Raw genomic sequence first — 21,264 nt, forward strand, 5'->3', positions numbered from 1 at the left:
GCACTGTAGGTTTATTTTGAAGCAAAATGCATCAGATTTATCCCTGACTGTGCATAAATGTGTTTTTGTTGCCTGTAAGCCCTGTAGTCCCCACAGTGAGCCGGGTATACAGCGTGATATAGTATTTTGCACAACCCATCAGCAGCATTAATAAATTATCATGTCGCTGTAAGGGCATGGAGGGATGTGTTTGTGTCTGCGTGTGTGTGCAACTTAAGGTCTCAGTTTAAGGGAGTTTTTTGAAAACATTATTCCAAAAAAAATATTTATTATTCATTAACAGTTTTTCTCTCTATCACAGGAATATGAATTAAAATGCACGACAGGCACAAGATAGGACTCCTTCAGTGTCACACCTCCTGCACTTTTTCATTTATCAGTTATCCACTTGCTGTCTGGTAGACACACCAACACCTCACCCTGCAACTCTAGCATCTCTTCAAGAGTGATTTACTCAGAAAAGGACTCTCTGCACTCCTTACAGATGTTGCATTGTCTTTCCTGTGCTGCATGTGAAACGTACACAGTGTCAGCGAGCCTCAAAACTACTAGCAAGGGACGCATGAGGAATTCAAATGAATGCAAGTGAGGAGACCTCACTTTAACCGGAGGTTCAAGCTCCTGCATCAACAACAGTCTGGTCTGTCTGTCTCCTTGAAGACCCAGCAGCTACAGGGTCGCTGTGTAACTGACCCGGTGCTCTGATTCACCCCTGAAAAAGACAAACAAACTGGGAAGGTGCAGGAGAATCCGCTGAAGTGCTACTCATGCTCTGCCTTGAATTGCAAACATCAGATGTCACACAGCACATCAAAACCAGTCCTGATCTACATGCTGCTTTACTATAAACGACACCCGCATTTATGAAGTGTCTGAAACCGTAATTAAGTTCTCGGCAGTTTGTGTTGTGTATTCCGGCCCGTGAGTGAAGACACTCAATGATTGAGGAGAATATGGATCAGAGGAAGCGTGTGATTGGTTACTGAGCGCTGTAGCACTGGTAATCCTGTTGTGAGACTGGCAAATGGGATTAGAAGCCTGTGTGTAAGAGAAACAGAGCCGGGGGATGACTGGGAGGCTTTACATTCACGGCTTTATCTCACATTTTCACTTAATTTGGCGTTGTAGCTTTGACACCTCTGCCCAACAATGAGTCTGCCTCTCTACAGGGAGTCCAACTCTTTGACTTGACCAGTTTTAAAAGGCTTGTGTTGGTAAACTGAGTCAGCCAGAGGGTGATATTTTGTTCTGATATTTGAACTTTTTGTTTTTGGTTTCAGAACATTTGGCACCAAAACATTGTCAGTGCTTTGAGGGCAAGAACGCAGCTATTCAAGAGGAGGTTGAAACTGCCTTGAAATGAGGAATAGCAGGCAGTTTGATATCTGGTAGTTAAAGCCTCTGTTTTTTTTTTTTTTTCACATTTGTGCCAGTCCTCCTTTACATTTCCTCCTGGTTTTTAGCTCCACAGTCAGTCATCATACTCAGAGACATCAGGCCTGGTTTTCACTCCTGTACAGTATGAAAAAACAACTTCCACAGAGTGAGATAATCCATCACAGCCGACGCGACGCCATCATTTGTTTTGTGTTTTTTTTGTGCCCAAAGTTTTTCCTTTCTGCTTCGTTGTCACTTCATTTTGCCCGAGTCGAGTGTTTTCATATCGGCGCTGCGTTGCGTTACGCTCTGCTTACTGTCAATCACCTGACACCAACAGGAAGAAGAAATGGGGAAAATAGTCATGAGAAAATCCTCTCATGAAACACTCTTGTCACATTCATCTCTTTGTATTTGTTTGCGAAGGGAGCAGCTAATTTCAAGCTAGATTTGATGCTTTTAATCTCTCCAATGATTAACAGTAGAAATGTATTGAAAAAATTGATTTCTGTGCAGCGTGAATTGTTTAATAATTTGGACAGTAAATCAGCAAGAGCTCATTTAATAACAAGTCAATATCTGCTGCGCCCATAACTACATTAGTGTTATCTGCACTCTGCATCTGACTCCCATCTCTTTTAGCGAAATGAGAGAGCATTAACCTGGCCGCTTGGCTCAAGCTGACCCTGCGCCGATTTTCTTCCCCACAGTGCCACAGCTGCAACCTGCCTGCACCACCCGTGCTGCCCTGCAGCCAGATCTGCTCCACTTTCCACCTCTGCCATTAAATTGTCATGCAGCCAGTGACTTTGAATGTGCGTGTACGTGTGTGCACATTCCTGTGTTGCAGCTTTAGCGCTTATTCTGTATCCTGGTTCCTATTGAAGCAGATCAGAGTGAATGTTTTGGGCTGATTTTTGTCTCCTTGGACAGAGTTTGTAGCTTTCTGCATCTTGATTGCAAAAAAATTAACACACTTTTATTAAGAATTTGCACTTTTAGAAGTGAAGCTTTTCAATATAAATTCCTGTATCCTCAAGTTGCTTCTCACAAACATCTCGACATCTGCAGAGGTGACAACGGTGCAGTTGTTATTTATCTCCGTGTTGATTATTAGCACTGGATAATGACTTTGCTGTGGTGAAATATAACAAATCCCTTTCACAGGATGTGTGGTGTGCTGTTTTTATTTTGCTGGGGGGAACAGAGAGGAAGTAAAATGAGAACTGAAGAATCTGTGTGGGAAGAAAGAGGTCACTTTATGCCAAAGCAATTACCTTCCTCGTCCAGGGCCCTGCCAATACTCTGCGTAGAGGAGAGAGAAAGAGAGGTCAGTGAGGGAATAAATATACGTGCGCACAAACTCTCAGTTTTCTAAACGTCTGCTTTTAGAAGACCGCTCAAAGTTTAAATGCCATTTCTCAGCAAACTCTTCCTTGTGTTTTCATGTCCCTCCTTCCAATTTTTTTTTTCCAAAGGGAATTTGTCAAAGTCATTGTCAAATTAGACAGATAATACCAGCGATATCATGAAGTTTATGTAATTGCTCAGCTACTCAGGACTGCCAGGATGTGTTGTGACATGAAGAACATTATCTGTCAGGAGCTGATGCTTTTCTCTGCTTTGACAAGTCTTCATGTTCTGGCATCTTGGGGGATCTGTCACGGCATGACGACGTCAGGGAGACAGATCCCCCTCACATGTGCTCCGGCCGGCAAACACACTGCTAGGAGTAGAGGTCAGGAGCACTCGGGCCATCATGCTGCTGACAGCTCAGATTTATTTTTAATCTCGGCAATGAGAGCTCGCCACACAGATCATGTGGCTTGTTAGTGTTGAGTGGCGAGCCCCGCCACCATTATGCCACGTTCTTATACAAAGAAAAATATGACAAAATAATGACCTTGGTGAGGTAAAGCCTGGGTAATTGGGAGCCAGCTGAATGGCGTTTGATTGTTATTCCATGCAGAGACTGTTGTTTCATTCGCTGTGAAATCTCTCTGCTTATGCGCGGGTCATTTTTCCCTCCATCTTACCCCTATTAACTTTTGACCTCACCCCAGTGTGTCATTGCCATGTGTGTAGGTGAAAGACATTGTGTTGATTGTATGTAAAATATTTATTGTCTGTTCATTTTTGCTCAATTTCTCCATGATTGGTGAAAAACGTCATTATCATTGCATCAGCAAGCACATTACTTGCTGTCTAAAGTGACTGCGGTCACAGAGGCAATTTTGCTGACGGTACTTTCTCTCCTCTCTCCTCTATGTCTTTGTCTCTCTCTTTTTTTCCCCCCTCTCTCTTCCCTCTCTCTCTGTTCTGATAGGTGCCAATTATACAGCCTGTGTGTCGAAGACTGCCTGGTCGCCACTGACCCTGTTAGCCGGCTTTAATGTCAACTCCCTGGCTCCTAAGTGGAGGGAATTACCCCACTTTTAGTCTCCAATCAGGAAAAAAAGAAGAGCAACACAGCAAAATGCAGAGCTTGACTCTTTTTCAACCCATGCGCTCTTTCCAGGGTCTGACTGCTCTTGCTCTCTGCTGAAGCACAGGGTCAGGACTGTGTGGATAAAACCCTGAGGGTTTTGACATTTCAGCCTCACTGTCTTTTTTTTTTTTTTTTTTTTTTTTGGTAATTATTTTTTGCTCCTCTTCTGGCCTCGGTGCATTTTGGAGGGGGCCCAGATGATGGGGTGGTGTTGTTCAGGCATATGCAGAGCCCTGGCTCTCCTGGCACTCCTGTTTCCCTTGCGGGAGAGGGGCTGCTGGGGGCTGAATCCCAGCTCTGGGGATCTGGAGAAGTCCCCACACTCTGATCCAGACCCCTGGGAGGCCCTACACAGGCACAAACGCAGCTGGGTATGGAACCAGTTCTTCGTATTGGAGGAGTACACAGGAAATGAACCGCTCTATGTTGGCAAGGTAAGCGATCTGTGACTGTTAATGGGTCAGCATTAGTGCGGCTTAACAATGTGATGTTACATGCACATAAAATAGCAATTTCAACCTCTGGATAAAAAAAAAAAAAAAAGATATGATAAACTGTTTCACACACAGATCTGGCAGCGGCTTTCGTGCAGCTGTACAGTAATACACATATCAATAACCTCTTATCATAATGACCTGCAGAATCTGGGACACTGTGGTGTTTTATAGAGTTGTACATATTCCCAGTGCCCTATATAAAATGTTAAACAAATGACAATACAAAACACAGACAGTGTAGGAAGGTATTCTGCATTTTATTCCAGCCACGCTGAAGCATGTGCTCGTACAAATGTGCAGTTTTAGTTTAGAGGCCGCTGTACGACGTGACAAGGTAATTTGCATTGTAATCAGTCCCCAGGAAATGGTGGGTATATATATTACTGAAACGTGTCTTTGTACAGTAGATGTTCTGCCAAGGTACAAGCTGATAGATCAAAGTAATACGTGTTTTGACAGATAAAAAGTATGAAACCCTCCCAATGTCACAAATAGTGTAGTTAACGTTAGGGTACACCGACAAAGGAACTAATCATGCATTTATGAGATATAACACTGCTTTTCTGTTGTCGGTCACATTTCCTGCAGGTAAATATGTAAGCAGCGCGGTGGAAAAAGTATCTAGATACCACGATTTCAAAATACTCTATGCAAAAATGACTATTGTTTATATTACGTATTTGGATTATTGTACTGATGCATTAATGTATAGCTTTTAGGGTGCTTTATGCACTGCTGGATTGTTCTGTCATTGTCATTATTTTTTTTGAATCAGCAAAGTAACTAGTTGAGTTGTCATAAATGTAGCAGAGCATGAAGTATGTTTCCCTCTGAAATGTAGTGATGAAGTGCATGACAGTATACTGCACATCCATCCATTTTCGTAACCGCTTATCCTCTTGAGGGTCGCGGGGGGGCTGGAGCCTATCCCAGCTGACATTGGGTGAGAGGCAGGGTACACCCTGGACAGGTCACCAGACTATCACAGGGCTGATACATAGAGACAGACAACCATTCACACTCACATTCACACCTACGGCCAATTTTAGAGTCACCAATTAACCTGCATGTCTTTGGACTGTGGGAGGAAGCCGGAGTACCTGAAGAAAACCCAGACTGACTTGGGGAGAACATTCAAAGCCTCACTTGCAAAGAGGGGCTCCCTAGTAGACAGTATACAGTTAAAATTCAAGTCTGGCACAATATTGGCACAGGTACCTCAAAATTTACCTGAATGAAAGTAGATAGTTACAGTCTCATACTAGAGATAACTTAGTGCTAAAGCTGTCAAAAAATTGTAGTGAAGTAGGAGCATAAGGAAGCACATAGCCCACGAGTAAAATACAGGCATAAGTATTTCAGAATGTACTTAAGTGCACAAGTTGAATAAAATAAGTTAGTCTATTAATAGCAGTAACTTATTAGTATTGTATTAAAAAAATCATGTAAAAAGTCACTTTTTTTTTCTCAAATGTACGAAGGTAAAAGTATAAAGTAACATAAAATGGTTATTCTCAGGTAATATACAGGCACAAGTGTCTCAAAATATACTTTTGCTCTGATCTTGGATAAATGTACGTAGTTACATTCCACTGCTGGAAGTAACCTGTAATTATAAAAGTCACATCAATGTAGTGAAGTAAAAGAACAAGACGATGTAACTTGGAAAAAGTCAAAAATGTAGACACGAATACCAGAAAAAGTACTCAAGTACAGAACCAGAATGAAAGTACTTCATTACAGTCCAGTACTGGAAGGAACTAATTACTCTAGCTTTAATAAAATATAATGCAAAAGCAAAAGGTACATTCCACCACTAGAAGTAACATGTACTTATAGATGTCATATCAGTGTAGTGGAGTAGAAAGTACATTATTTCCTTATGAAATGTAGTGAATAGATCTACAAGACAGTATAATACCAAAAGGCTCAAGTAAAATGTAGGCACAAGTACTTCAAAATGTACCTGAATAAAAACGCTTAGTTACATTCCACCACTTGAAGTAACTTGGAATTATAAATGTCAGATGAATGTAGTGAAGTAAAAATTACATTATTTCTTTCTAAATACAGTAAAGTAGATGTACAAGTTGGTATAAAATGGGAAGAGTCAAGTCAAATACAGGCACAAGTACCTCAAAATGTCTTTGAGTACAGAACTTGAACAAATGTACTTGGTTACACTCAGGCACTGGAAGTAACTTGTAATTACAGATGTCGCATCATTGTAGAAACGTTAAACAAACATTATGTCCTTCAGAAATGTAGTGAAGTAGATTTACAAGACAGATAGAATTGAAACAGTACAGTAAAATGCAGACAAAAGTTCCTCAAAATGTACTTGAATAAAAGTAATCAGTTACAGTCCAGTACTGGAAATAACTAGCCAGTGTAGCTGTATTTTTTCCCACTGAAATGTTGTGGAGTAGAAAGCAAAATAAGATGGAAATACTAAAGTAAAATACAGGCACAAGTTCCTCAAAACATACTTAAGTACAGAACTTAAGTAAAGTACTTCCACTACTGGAAGTAACTTGTAATCATAGATGTCATACATCATTTCCTTCTGAAAGGCAGTAAAACAGATTTACAATACAGTGTAAAATTGAAAGAGTCAAGTAAGATGTAGGCACACGTACTTCAAAATGCACCTGAATAACAGTACGTACCAGTAGTTACATTACCCTTCAGGAAGTAACTTGTAAATATAGATAGTATATCAATGTAGTGGAGTAAACAGTACATTATTTATTTCTGAAATGTAGTGAAATACATTAACAAGACAATATAAAACTGAGAGTTAGGTAAAAGTTAGGCACAAGTACCTCAAAATGTACGTAAATACAGAACCTGAATAAAAGTACTTCATTACAGTTACTGTAGTTACTATAGCTAACAAAAAATGTGATGTAAAAAGTACAATTTTCCCACTGAAATGTAGTAAATTAAAAGTATAAAGCAAAATAAAATGTAAATACTTGAGTAAAGGACAGGCACAAGTATTTCAAAATGTACTTACATAAAATGAATGAACATTCTTGGTTCCATTTCACCACTGGACGTAATGATAGATGTTAGATAAATGCTGTGGAGCATAAAGAACATTATTTCCCTCTGAAGTAGTGAAATAGATCTACAAAGTAAAGAAAAATATGGGTTTAAGTACCTCAGAATATACTATTTCCAGACCTAGATAGCATCCATAATATAACAACCTCTATCTCATTTTAAACAAATACTAATGTTGAAGTTGCCTGTTGTAAAATTGCTGGTTTACATCACGGTGTCTGGTGCACACAGAGCTTTCAGCACCAGCGTGTAAGTGGACAGCTCCTGCCTGGAAAATGGCTCTAGTGTGTGCCGTGCAGGCCAGATGGGTCTTGGATTGGTCTCTAGATCCCTGTTATCTTGGAGAATTTTCTGGTCTTATTATTAAATTAGTTTTCGTCTTTCCGCTCATCTGCAGGATAATCATTCTCATCTGCATGTATTTGCCGGGTCTGCTCTCACAAGCCCATTTCCTTGCTGTCTCTGAACTGGATTAGCGTCTCCAGCTGGAATTAGGATACATTTGACTGTCCTATTGTTCTCCTCTCTATTTTTTGCCAGAGGGATGCCGGAGGAAAGCATCTAAATCAGAATGAGCGTATTTGTGACACTGCTGGAGTTCAGCTAAAGGTCATTTCTTGTCCGAGCGTCCACAGTATCTTAAAATCCTGTCCTGTCTGATCTGTGCGTCCCCAGATAGCTACTCTATGTGACTTGTGGGGAGAGTATTATTTGTGAACATCTGTTCTCTGATTCAGACGTGTTGTCCTTGTCCTGTGCTGCCCATTTGAAAGTGACAGAAGAGAGGCCAGTGCAGTAGTGGGGAATTTCGAGTGCCTCTTTTCTTTTACACACGCTCATGTCTGATTGCTTTTCTTGTTAGTGAATCCCGAAGGACATGCACAGGCTGATTATTTATTCATAGATGTGTAGAGATTTGCTTATCCACGTGGAATATACGCATTCCCAAACCCCTTTTCTAACAGGTAGTCTTTTTATTTTTTTCCAAACATGTATTGATTGACTACTTGGTTTTGTATTTGTGTGTTTAAAGTGGGAGCACAAACAGTCTAGGGGCAGATACAACATGTAAAAAGCCAGACTGGCTACATCTTTACATCTGACCTCGTGCCCAAGCTCAACCCAACCCTTTCAGAAATATGAAAAATCAGATTCATTTACTCCCCGCAGGCAGAGCAGGCTGCCCGGGAGCTTGAGAAGCTGTCACGTTATTTGTTCCCTCAGATCGTAGTTGTCACATGGTGTGTGTTTGTTTGGTATCACAAGGGCACGCTGCTGCTGCAAAAAGTCTGGGCGGGACACCCTGACCTCGTGATTCAGTGTGAGCGACAAGGAAGGTCCTGCCATGTCAAGAGAATGACCTTACTAGAAGTGAATTCTTTATGCTTTGGCTACAACACAGAAAATCCCAACACATGCAGCCAAAGCTTTGTACTCAGCTCTAAAATTTCCAGCAGGTTACAGGCAAAAACACCAGAGTGACATTACCAGTAATTGCTTTTGTCAGATGTGTGTGGGTATCTAATATGACAAACAATAGGATGCTGTGTCCAAACAATGGCACAGTCGCTGCACAATTTGGTCATTTGGTTGGCTGGAAGCAAAGAGAAATATGATATAGTTGGGAGGAAATGGGAAGTCATCACTTTGGCCTGGCCTTTGCATCTGCAGTCTGCTTGGCTTTAATGCATTCTGTCAGATTCTGAATTTCACAACCAAATGTCCTATTATGCCTTGGCACTCTGCCTCGGGTAAGTGTACTGGCTTGGAATCAACTACAGTCACATCAGGCCAGTGGATACATACATTAAAGAACAAACTGCAAATTGGTGACGCACATATTTAAACAAGCAAAAAAACGCTGGAGCAACTCATCCACTTAACAAACACTTAGTTGTAAACATGATGTGATTAACATTTTCCACTGGGTGTTCATGTGACCAAATATTTGCAAGTGTTGAAACGCACCAATCTGTATTTTCTGCTGAATGAGCAGTGTTAGCAGGCGTGTTTGAGTCTTTGTTTTGTTAACGCACCACCTCTCCTCGTTTTACACTTTGGAATATCTCCCCTTCTATTCAATAACTTTTATTAAGGGCATATCTTTTATTGCGGATCAGTTTATGTTCAAGTGACAGGAGAAATTCGCAGTGCTGCTTCACATCACAGGGGGTACGAGCTCACAGACACAGCCCTTATGCTGATTCTCACTTTATTTATAGAGATGTCTTCAAATTTGGCAGTCTGGCTAACCGTCAGGGTAATGGATGGACGTTTTTCACCTTATAATTCAAGCGGCATTCAGGCTCACACTCACAGAAGGATTTCTCCCAGTACAAATAAAAGAACTTCAATGAGGAGCGAGAAAATGGAAAACATCTCTTGATGGAAGAATCTCTTATAGCTCGCTGTCAAATCTTCAAGTGAGAGTGAAGAAAGAAAAACACTTGTCCCACACATTGCAACATGAGAAACAGGAAGCCGGCTTTTTCCCCTTTGCGACAAATGTCACTGTTTGATCTTATTTATTAAGGTGTAAATCATTTGTTTCATCATGATATGACATTAGATTGATTCTCTGAACAACCATACGGTATTTGCTAACACAAACTCTGCAATGATACAATTTTGATTCGATTCAAATGGGGGCCTACAGTCGTTATGAGACGGCATATGCCCATTAAACAAAATCAGTCTTCGCTTTTGGCTGTAAAAGAAAGCAACAATACTAAATAAATATAAATATTTGTAACCGCCATAAAACATGGCTGAACAACAAAGACATTTAACAAAAGTATAAAATTCAGCTCAGTAATTACTGACAAGGTTCATAGACACAACAACTGTTTTTCACTAGTCACTATTATTAGCTTAGCATTTGGTGTTCTACATTGCATTAATTAGCCTAGTGGCTTGTAGGGGTGTAAATCAAGTGTCATTGTGATAAAACAATATATTGACCCTTTGGACAACAGTACAATATTTGCTGATATCATAAAGTCCCCCATGATATGATAACAATTAAATTCCGTTCAGTACACTTAGTAGCCCAGGCTATCATTTGCTTAAATCACTGAACTAAACAGGCTTATATTTGGGTAAGGCCTCTAATTCCATTTATGCAAAACTGTTGCTCAGTACAGACAGGAAATACGATCAAATTGTTTATTTGAACCAGTATAAATATTACTTATCCTGTTAAAACAATATGCACAACTTGGATAAATTTAAAAGAAAAACACTTTTGATTATTTTGATTGGTGGACCCTTATAAAGAGCTTACTAGGTAATTGAGGAATGGACAAACATTATGGCTGTATCTGAAACCGCATACTATACTAGAAGTACGTACTGATATTGCCAAAATGTAGTATATAGTATGTAGTATGCAAACAAAAGCAAAATCTGTGGGATGCAAAAAATACCCGGATGTCGTACTGATTTGGAAAAATTCCACAGTATGCATCAGACCAGTCTACCTCGCCTACTGTTTCCCACAATGCAATGCACCCTTGACCGGGACCAGTCAATTGTCGTAATGGCGGACAAGAGTGATCAAGCTGGGAATACCGCAGAGATGTTATTATTTTATTAAGCGTCATCCCGTACTGTACTGTGTGCGTGATATTATTTTATTAAGCGTCATGCCAAATCTTTGATACCTACCTGACTTAACGTACATAGAGATGCACTAAATCATGTTGTATGTAATGTAGCTATAATCAAAACCCAAAACAAAATTCAATATAGACTGATCTGTTCATTTTAATACATTTAGATTTATTGAAATTGTGATGTCTGTACATAAGAGCCCCAGAGGCAGCGCTGCTGTTCTGTCCAGTAAAAACATGAAGCTTCACTTTATATTCAGACAAACTAATGTGGCAGCTACAATTGTTAGATTTCATCTATGAAACCAACATTTATCTTCCAAAAGGATTTATATCAGCCAGTGGTAAATCTCCAAAGAGCAGCAGGTCAGTTCATCAGATTGCTTTCTCCCCAGGATGACGATGGAGGTTGACCGGCGATCATCTCGGTATTCCGGCTGTGAGCTGCTTGCTGCTGCTTGCTGCTCCTGGCCAGCGGCTCCCACAGCGGCTCTTCTCATCCCCGAAAACGTCAGAGCAAATTTGCAAACAGGCGTTATTTGGATAAACTGACCACATGTTGGGGATCTAAACGGTTACTTTTACGCCTGAAAAAATATTAAAACTTAACAAAGTGACATATTGACAGCGCTACAGCGGAAATTAAAACAGCTTTTAGCCTGCTTTGAACTCTCCACTTTCGCTGTCGGCTGGTGCGGAATGCATTCTGGGATACTTGGCTGTATACTGCATACTGCGAACGGTCTGCTGGAATGGCATACTGCATACACATTTTGTATGCAGTATGCAGTACATACTGATGTAGTATGTAGTACGTTAGTATGCGGTTTCAGATACAGCTTATGACTTCATGACAGCCTCAGAGGAAGGGAGTCACCACTTGTTTTTGCCACTGAATCTGGCGCAATCTAAATAGCATAGCTAACTAATTTTAGCTCAAGTGGGCAGTCAGCAATCTGGTTTCTTTACATCCAAAGAGCTTAAATAAAAATGAACTGCTTGGCAACCAGACCAAATTGAGACAGGCCTTTATTCATCAAAATGTGTAGCCACACTGGGCTAATAAAAGGGACTTGGCGTTTAATTGGGACTAGGCTTTTAATTAAAATTTTTATGGTATTTATACTTTTTCTTACTCACCATTGGTTTAAGTCACTGCATCTCCCGATAGAACAGCACAGTTGAATTTTCAGCCTAACTCTATAGAAACCGAGCAGCTGATGTTGTTGTAGTGAGAGCAACAAGTTAGTGGAGTGAGATGCCTGGCAATGTCCGTCATGTTTCCTGGGTATTTTATGTAGGGCTGGGTATAGTTTAGAGGTTTCAATACCAGTACCAATACCAGTAACCTTAAAGCTATACCACTGGAGTACTGCATCTGATACCCATAATATGAATACTTTTTAAACATTTTGGTGGCCTCTAAGGGTGTGGAACTACCAACTCTGTCAAATACTCGGCACTTCAAGACACCACAGACTGTATGGGTTGTAGCTGCTGCTGCACGAATGTAAGCTCCGCACCACGGACAGTTGTTGGAGTCTGCTGGTTCGTGCACACACAGTGACAGGGCTAACTAGTAGCACCCCATGGCTAACGTTACCTAACATTCATTAATGGGATTAATGACAGAGCTGAGCACTTTCTGTGTCGGTGTGAGTTTGTTGGAACTGTTTAATGGCTTGGTGGTGGATGTTAGCAGCTGCTGCTGTGTTAGCTTGTGCTAACCACGCAGATATTGAATTGACAGTTTGCTGGGAGCAGAGCGGCTCGGCAGACAGTCTGCTGATCAGGTGGGGAGTCGGTATGGTCTGGGATCAGACCCCAAAAGGATTAAAGACAGGTATCTTTGACTGGAAGCATTTCAGTACCACTTGGTACTGGGTTATTTTGATCTCAACATTAAAGGCATCCAGTTTTGATACCCAGCCCTAAATTTACCTTGAACAGCATTGTTTGCATATGATGTGCTCTGTCTGTTAACCAGTGTTTTCTCCTCAATCCAAAATATTTCCCCACTGCTGATTTATTCCCAAGAGGGGAGTTATTATCGTCATCATTTTTCTCTTGGCTGCTTGACATTATCTGCCTGGTGCTACAGTGACATGCCATGGGACTTTCAAAGTAAAGGATTGTCTTAAAGATGATGATTCTGATCGATGTTTTCACTTTGCATCATGATATCGGACTGTTGAACATCAGATTGATACTTTGACCCAGACTGATGGATTGTTATTCCTCTAATATTCATTGCAACAACCATTGTGCATTTTTATTAGCGTGCATCATGAGTAATTTCTGGCCTGGTAGCAATAACCTGGTGTTGTGCATGACACTAATTCAGTTTAATAATCAAACAATTTGCATCATGGGCATCAGGGATAATCCCACAGATAATTACAAAGGAGCCAACATTGCATGTTACTATGCAAGCTACTTCATTAGCATTCTATTAGACACTCACTGTCAAATGGGTTAGAATCATAGAGCACGGGGCGCTGCTGCAAAGGTCAGTCTCAATAGCATCTACTCACACTCGCTGGTGCTGCAAACACATCGGCGCAGCTGGGGAGTGGTGAGAGCAGCATGTTGAGCCAGAGAGGAGGGTGATTCAAACTGACAGGGGGGGACATCATACACACGGCACCCAGGGACAAGAGCTCACAGAGGGGGGAGCTCATGAGACGTCCTGGGGGCCTCTGGGATGGTGGGAAAGCCTTTATCTGAGCCAGGGAATCAAAGAGGATGAAAACAGCAGTGTAAACTAGACTAGAGGGTAGTTATCAGCGGGGTAGGGGAAAGGACAGGAGAGGAACATTGTTTACACTCTCTCACACATATAGGGCGAAGACTGGAGTCGACATCCACAGAGGAATTTTTAGATGTCCAGTAAAGAGGTCAGGACAAAGTCAAGAGAGTGTTGCGTAAACTGGGACTGGTTCAAGACCAAAACACGCAATCAACTGTACATTTAACCCAGAAAAAAATATATATACCAGTTTCTTAAATGGGTCAGTGGAGAACGTTATCCAACCTTCAACATCCAACTAATTATGTGACAGAAATTTACTGTGGTTAAAAAGCTCAGTTACATTCTCTCTGTAAATATTTCTCATGCGACTGACAAATTCAAATATGAGCATTTTTAGAGAAAACTATTCTATAGTATATCCAATCCTGTGCTAGTTCACATGTTCATAGGTTGACCAAGTTGGCACCAGTGGGCTCCAACTACAGGCTAGGATGTACACACATGCATCTAAGCATGTAGACAATCATGTTTTGTACCAAAAACCCCACCAAACGAAATCTGAGGATACCATGATGAGACAGTTTGACAGTTAAACCACACCATAAGAGGTTGTGAGTGGCCACTCCAGCTCTCACATGAGATTTCTGCAGAGATATGATTGGATTATGTGCGGCAGATCCAGGGTCAGTTTTCCAGAATACATTAGTGACGTGGTTAAAGCAAGAAGTTTGCTCTCCGTAGGGGATCAGATCAGAAGGTCAAAACGACTCTCGTGTCGATCTGTTGTGTATGAAACTAGAGCCAGCAGCCAGTTAGCTTAGCATAACATAAAGACTGGAAACAAGGGGAAACAGCTAGTTGGCTGTGACTTAAGGAGCCAGGATCTCTTAAGCGTGCTAATTAACACTTTATAACTCGTTTGTTAATGCTATACATAAAAATAAAGTGTAAAAAAAAACAATAACTAGCCATTTAACGTGGGGTTGCATGCCACACTATTTCTTGGCTCTGAGCAGTTGCTAGGCAACCAACAGAAACTTCAGAACTTAACGTGCCTGGCTAAGATAGTGCTGTGAATAACAGGGGTGGGGAAAAAATCAATTCAGCATTGTATCACGATGTTTTTGTGTGGCAATATTGCGTCCCTACAAGGACGCAGAGTATTGATTTTTGTAAGATATAACAATCATTATTATTATTACAAATACAAATTAAACTTTTCAGTCCACTGAATATATTTTGCAGTGATAAATTTGATTGAAATAAGAAACTATATCTTTAAATTTTGACCTTATCAGATAAAACATATGTTGACAAAGTTTTCCTTTGGGGACATAATTTGCTGTTAAGAGAAGGTTATTAACCACAATATATCTCAGTATATATAAATGCAATACTCAGCATATCACACCACGTTTAAAATCACTAATATTATATAGTGACTTATGTATCGTGATAAAATCCTATTGTGGGGCCTCTGGTGATTCACACTGCCAGCGAAAAATTGTTCTTTCCCAAAATATTGAAGTTCTATGCCGATTTAAACATCAATAACAAGACTGTTTCCAAATTAGTTCTATATCATTTCACTTGAATGGAGATGAGGACAAATATTCTGACCTATTGTATTTCTCTCAAATTTAAGGTTTTTTAGAATGATTCATTCTAAGGGGCTGTACTCATGCTACATCTTTAACCACCTGGAATATGCAAGGTCGGGCACTGGGTGCTACTCTTGTGCCTTCTCTGTGAGAGCTTTAAAGAGTGCGGCGGCAGGTTGCCTCTGAGGTTTCTAAGCAACCTTAACAAGCACCATATCATAGCCTATTTACCTGAAATCCTGAGTGCAGAGCTGATCATCTTCCAGGCGCTGTTGGTGTGTAGGCCTATTGTACAGTACACGGGACAGATGTAAAGCTCTGACAGCTCTGCACTCAAATGATCAACTTTTTCTCCAGTTTTATCCTGGACTGGTATTTACGGACGAAGGGAAAGATATCTGTCGGCTGTGATTTGTTGGTCTTTGTCACATGACATGACGGTGCACGCTCCTGCGTTCCAGAAGTTGAAGCCTGTTTATCTCAGGGTGCAGCCAACATGCCCTGAAAAACAGACGTTCAGGATCGTGTGCGCACTGCTCTGCCGTCGCTCTGGCGTTTACATTAAGGACAATGAATTTGAGAGTGCAAAAAATGTGGCATGTGTACAACCCTTAAATTGTCACACAAATGTGATCATTTGCGTGGCTAACCAAAATTAACAATTTTGTTTAGATGTATCTTGTTTTTTGAAAATGGAAGAGTTACTGAATCTAACAGTGTGCCTGTTCATTACAACCAGAGTACACTTATAATTTCATGTTCGTTACAAAAGTGCAAACTTTTTAAATGGTGTCCAAATTTATCAGTGCAAAATGTCATGTTGTTTAAAGGCTGATTGGACCTTCAGTCAGGTGGATGTTAGGTGGAGCTTTACTGGAAATTACATGACGTCACCAAACTTTAAAGTAAGAATGATGATGGTGTGAGTGTTCCCACCCTGAGGCTGCATTTACACCAAATCAGGCATTTCCACAAAAATGCCAGTCCACCCAATCATTTGAATGTAGGTAGTGCATCAAAGCTGTGTTGGTGGTACTGCAGAGGATGCTGGGAAAAAAAATGCAGTGGCCTAGGGTGAAATGTGGTGGCCAATCATGTAACAGGCAATCAGACCAGAAGGCACCTGCAATCTACATTCTCTTTCTATTGTTAAAAATGATAATGAGTGGAGGAAATAATAAACTAAGTGTTCACAGCTTGTGAGTGCTATCCTAAGTAGAGCGCTTCCTGTGTTTGGTCTTTTTTGGCAGTAAAGATACTACAGTAATGATGATCAAAAGTCGTTCTACAGATCTTTAAGCCAACATAAAAAACCTTAATGAAGAAAAATACTCAGTCGCTGAGATAAGGAGCTTTGTATAGTTCTCCACCCTCCACTCCCCCACAAATAGGCCATGTAAGTTACTCTCCCATACCACCACACAACTCTGCGGTTAATCGCCACAACGCCTGATTTGGTGTGAATACAGCAACAACACCTGCAACAAAACTAAGGGAGATGCCAATCAGCACAGTTTGTACACGCCCACGCAGTCCTGAGAAAGGTCTAATCAGGCAACATCAGTAAAAAACACCTGAGTGGATACACTGGGGGGGTCTGCGGGGGTTTTCAGCTGCTGCGACCCATAAACTCTGAAGCCAAATTTGCTCCAGTGGGTAGTATACACCCTCTAAATTTGATAAATCTGTCAAATTAAAATGTTATTCTCCAGACACAGCGCTGAAAATGAACTACAGCCCAGCAGTTTCTCCTTTGTTTACAACATGTTTACTAAAAAGAGACAAAGACATCCCAGACATTTTGAGAAAAGGGGGTGTGGGTCTTGTACAGAGATTTACTTCTCATATGTTTGCACTTATCACAGAAGCAGTTTGTCTTTCTGGCAAACTTAAATTGTTATTGAGAGCTTGGATTTACTCACTCTCCCCTTGTCTCACCTCTCGGCTTCAGTTCGTCAAATTTATGGTGGTCTGCTGATGGCTCGGTAAAAACAAAGCTACATCATTGTAGCATCCAGATGTACTACATAAGATAGATATTCTTTCTTGAAGCCTGTTATACTATAACTAAATTAAATATTAAGGAATATTGTGGGGGAGAGGGAGTTGTGAGATAGTTTGGAGTTGTTTATTCTTTTATGTTTTTCTGTCTGGATCCTCTTTTATGTTTCTTTTTTTCTTTTTTTGGTCTGAGTATGGCGTTGCTGAAGTTTCCTGAAGTGCTGATGTATTGGATTTTCCACATCCCCAACAGGTCTGATCTTGAATAATTCAAGAGAGGTCCTCCGCCTGTGCTGAGAGTATAGACGTACTATGAATACACACAAAAGTTAAGTTTTTAGATCTCTCTATTTTGCCTCTACAAAGTGGATAACAGGTGGCCTGGAGACTATTGTGTTTGGTACGGTGGTATCAAGCATTCTTCTCCATTTCAATGAATAATCTAAGCATGGCGGGGCTCAACTGCATACAGGCAGTTCATGTATTACAAAGTAGTCGGTTAAATGTTTGCCACTTTTTCATCCAAGGAGATTTGTGCTTTAAAGAAGAGCTGGGAAGACCATTTACCTTTTGTGAAATATGTATTTAGCTAGCTGGAAAGCAAACAATGGACGTGATCTGAGAGACAGATGTTGGTCAGGTGTCAGAGGATACTTGACTTTTCTCCTTCAAGACATTATGGAGCTTTTTTTTTTTTTTTTGCACTCACTAATTATTTCTCATGATACAGTGTCTGTGTGAAATTAAAGCAGCTTGATCTCAGTGTGTTTCACACAGCCTGATACACTACCAGACAAGAGAGCTGAGGCATTACGAATGTTTCTTTAATACGATTGGAGATACTCAGTTTCCTCATCTCTATTACTTCCCCTTTACTACAGATACCTTCAGAGACTTGCTCATTGTGTCAAGCATGTTTTGAGATTGATTCATTATGTGTCGTCCTCTGCTGCTTCTGGGACCCCAGGTTTAAAGTCTATCAAACCTCTTTAACAAACACTGAAGCTCCATAGTAATCACATTATTCCCCACTTTCAGCAGTGTTCTAATTTCAGAAACATCCATCTAAGTGGGAAAGCTGGTTTCCTTTTTCGTGTAAAGGGAGGAAGAATAATTTGATTAACAGTGCTAGATTTGAGAAGGTGAAACCCAATTACTCTGTACAGTACAACCTTATCTGGGTTTCTGGAGGTGCAGCATGAAATGTTGTGTTGCGCCGAAGGAACACGCTACATTGACGATTCCCAGCCAGGGGTGCTTGTACTCCAGGGGGTACTCACGCCCGCCTGATATCAGACAGAATCATTAACAATCTGTTTCCATCTTCGGTCTGACATTGCGTCCGCTCCAGCTGATTTCCATGGGGGAGGGGGATTGGATTTTTTCTGACCAGTCACTGGAGACCAGTGTATCCGCCTGAATCTAACATCATTTTAAGTCAGCACTAGAGCTGGGCGAAACAACAATAATTATCTCGATATAGTTTTCCTCGAAAGAGATATGGTGAATATTTGATAAATCCTCTATGTAATTAAACCACCAATACGCCTGCAGAGGGGGACGGTGATGCACCTTAAGTCCCAGTTACCACCCGCTATTACCCACAAGAAGCAGCTGTATTAGGAGCAGAAGGAGACAAAACCAGCCTCTAAAGCCCTCTTTCCACCGAGCAGTATGGTATAGTTTAGTTCAGTACGCTTTTTTTCCATTTCCACTGTGAAAAGTTGTGGACGGTACCAATGGAACTGTTCCGTACCATCTCCATTTTTGTTCACCCTTCTGTTGGGGTACCTAGCACACGACTCTGTGGACGATAAACAGGGTCCAGACTTCCATCTGTGTCACCAGTAAAGAGCCAGGTAATGCAGTGGGTGCTTGACGGAGCAGTGAGTGACAACACCTCCGCCCGCATTTAAGGGTCCTGTTTGCAGCAGGAACGCTAAGCGGACTTAAGGTCTAGGTACCATGTCAGAAGGGTTACTTTGGGTTCCAAAGGTACCATACCGAAAGTGTTTGGTGGAAGCGGGGCTTAATGCGTATGGTTAAATTTTAACATTATAATAACATTCAACACACTTATATTTTAAGTATCAATGTTCTGACCACGGATAACAGTGCTGGGTGACCCCACAATTGAATTTGCCACATAACGTTGGCTACAGTAGCTGTACAGTCGACTCATCTGATGCCAATGGCAAGTTAGCAAGTTGACGTGACTGACAAACCTGCTGTTTCAGAATAATATAACATGACTAAACTTAAATGTAATTCCTCGTTCATTAACATAACAGTAATTTTTATTAGCAATAAATGATCCTACACGACTTCACAACGTCATCAGAGTCCATTTTTTTTTAAGTATTTTGATTGAGAAATGGCAGAAATTACATACTGTGGGTTTAAAACTTGTACATACAGTACTGACCACAGTTAAGAAGTTTTGCTTTGTGTATTTATTCTGTTTACAGTATCAGCTTTAATACCGACAAAATGTCAAAAAACCTTCTCCACAAAGAGTTGGACAAGCTCCTGACTGGAAATATGATTTGTTTTGTATTTATTATTTTTTTTAAATGACTTTACTTTTATCGTAATTGTGTTGAATCTACCTCAGAGTTGTGAAATGTTCTGCAGTTTGGCAAATGTTGTTGTGTTCTGACAATTAATAATAGTTTAAACCACAATTAACTATGAAGTGTCCTCAACTTTTACTCATGAACAAAAATCAGCCTTTCAACTTGAAAGAAATAATGACTTGACTTTTATTAGCGTGATTAGTATTGATGTCAACTGATATGAAAATTTTCAGCGAATAACATTTTTAGTCATATCGCCCAGCCCTAGTCTACATGAGGGTTGCAACAGTATGAAATTTTTTTCACGGCATGATAAACATCTAAGAAAAAATCGCTGTTGGTATATGGTATCACACAATTTTTTTAAATTATTATCTGTTACAGTGACCTTTAAAGGAATGAAAATGGGAAAAATTAAAGATTAAATTAAAATGAAATGTTTTATTATTTAATGAAAATCCAATTAAATAAATGAAATAGAATTGAATTTTAAAAAAAATTACAGTCAGTCAAGGGTGAAAGGAGATGGGTGTGTAGATGAGATTCTCTTTGGGTTTTCATTTATTTCAATACCGCGTACAACCAAATGTACATGACATGATAACATCAATGTCATGTCAATTTTCATACCATAACATAAAGCTCCATAGTAAACCACTGCCACTCTACACTGATGCGTAGCCATGCCAATATACCCATGCTAATATACCTATCTTGAGGGGTTTTAAGTGTAGAGCATCTATCCTGTCTACAGTGCTCACCATTGTTATTATTTATCCTCACTGGTTCTATCACACAGCTTGACAACAGCTTAACACTAGCATTAGTCCCGCCCGTGGCACTGATTAGCTGATTCTTAGTCTCCCTGTGGTACTTCTTGGATCAATGGATTGTCAACAGACAAACCATGTTTCATGTCATGATACCAGATGAATTAGTCAACTCTGGAATGGGTGGATTCAAAGGTCTGGACCTCGATAATACCTATTAAGAGAATGGGGTGCATGGAAAGATCGTGGAGCAGCTAAGCCAATTAAATAATATCTGTAGAAAAAATTCTAATCAACAGGAAAATAAACCACAAGTAGACTTACAAATTGGTCACATTGGTAGGAGGCTCGTCTTTAGTGTGTTAATTGCTAGTTAAGTAGTAAGCAAGTGAGCAGAGGAGATGAAACTTATTAAAATTAATGGATCAAGGGTCAGAGGTTCCAACAGTAGTGTGACTTGACCTGCTGAATCAATGCAAAAAATCAACAGCTATGTAGACTCAGCCAACTAGATATTAACCT

At 40.4% G+C, this 21,264-nt stretch overlaps 1 protein-coding gene across 4 annotated transcripts in view; it reads left to right on the forward strand.

Annotated features, from left to right (window-relative positions):
• Positions 1 to 21,264, forward strand: part of LOC125882280 (cadherin-7-like) — a 269,395-nt gene that overhangs the window by 94,535 nt on the left and 153,596 nt on the right. For 3 of the 4 annotated variants that reach the window (XM_049566066.1, XM_049566064.1, XM_049566065.1), the window contains one exon: positions 3,704 to 4,299. The exons of the other annotated variant lie outside the window; for it this stretch is intronic. In XM_049566066.1, the coding sequence (XP_049422023.1) occupies positions 4,063 to 4,299 (237 nt within the window). In that variant the 5' untranslated portion in view covers positions 3,704 to 4,062. The remainder of the gene's footprint in view (positions 1 to 3,703; positions 4,300 to 21,264) is intronic. 4 annotated transcript variants of the gene reach the window in all.

Source organism: Epinephelus fuscoguttatus, linkage group LG21 (assembly GCF_011397635.1).
Source record: "Epinephelus fuscoguttatus linkage group LG21, E.fuscoguttatus.final_Chr_v1".
Lineage (NCBI taxonomy): Eukaryota > Metazoa > Chordata > Actinopteri > Perciformes > Serranidae > Epinephelus > Epinephelus fuscoguttatus.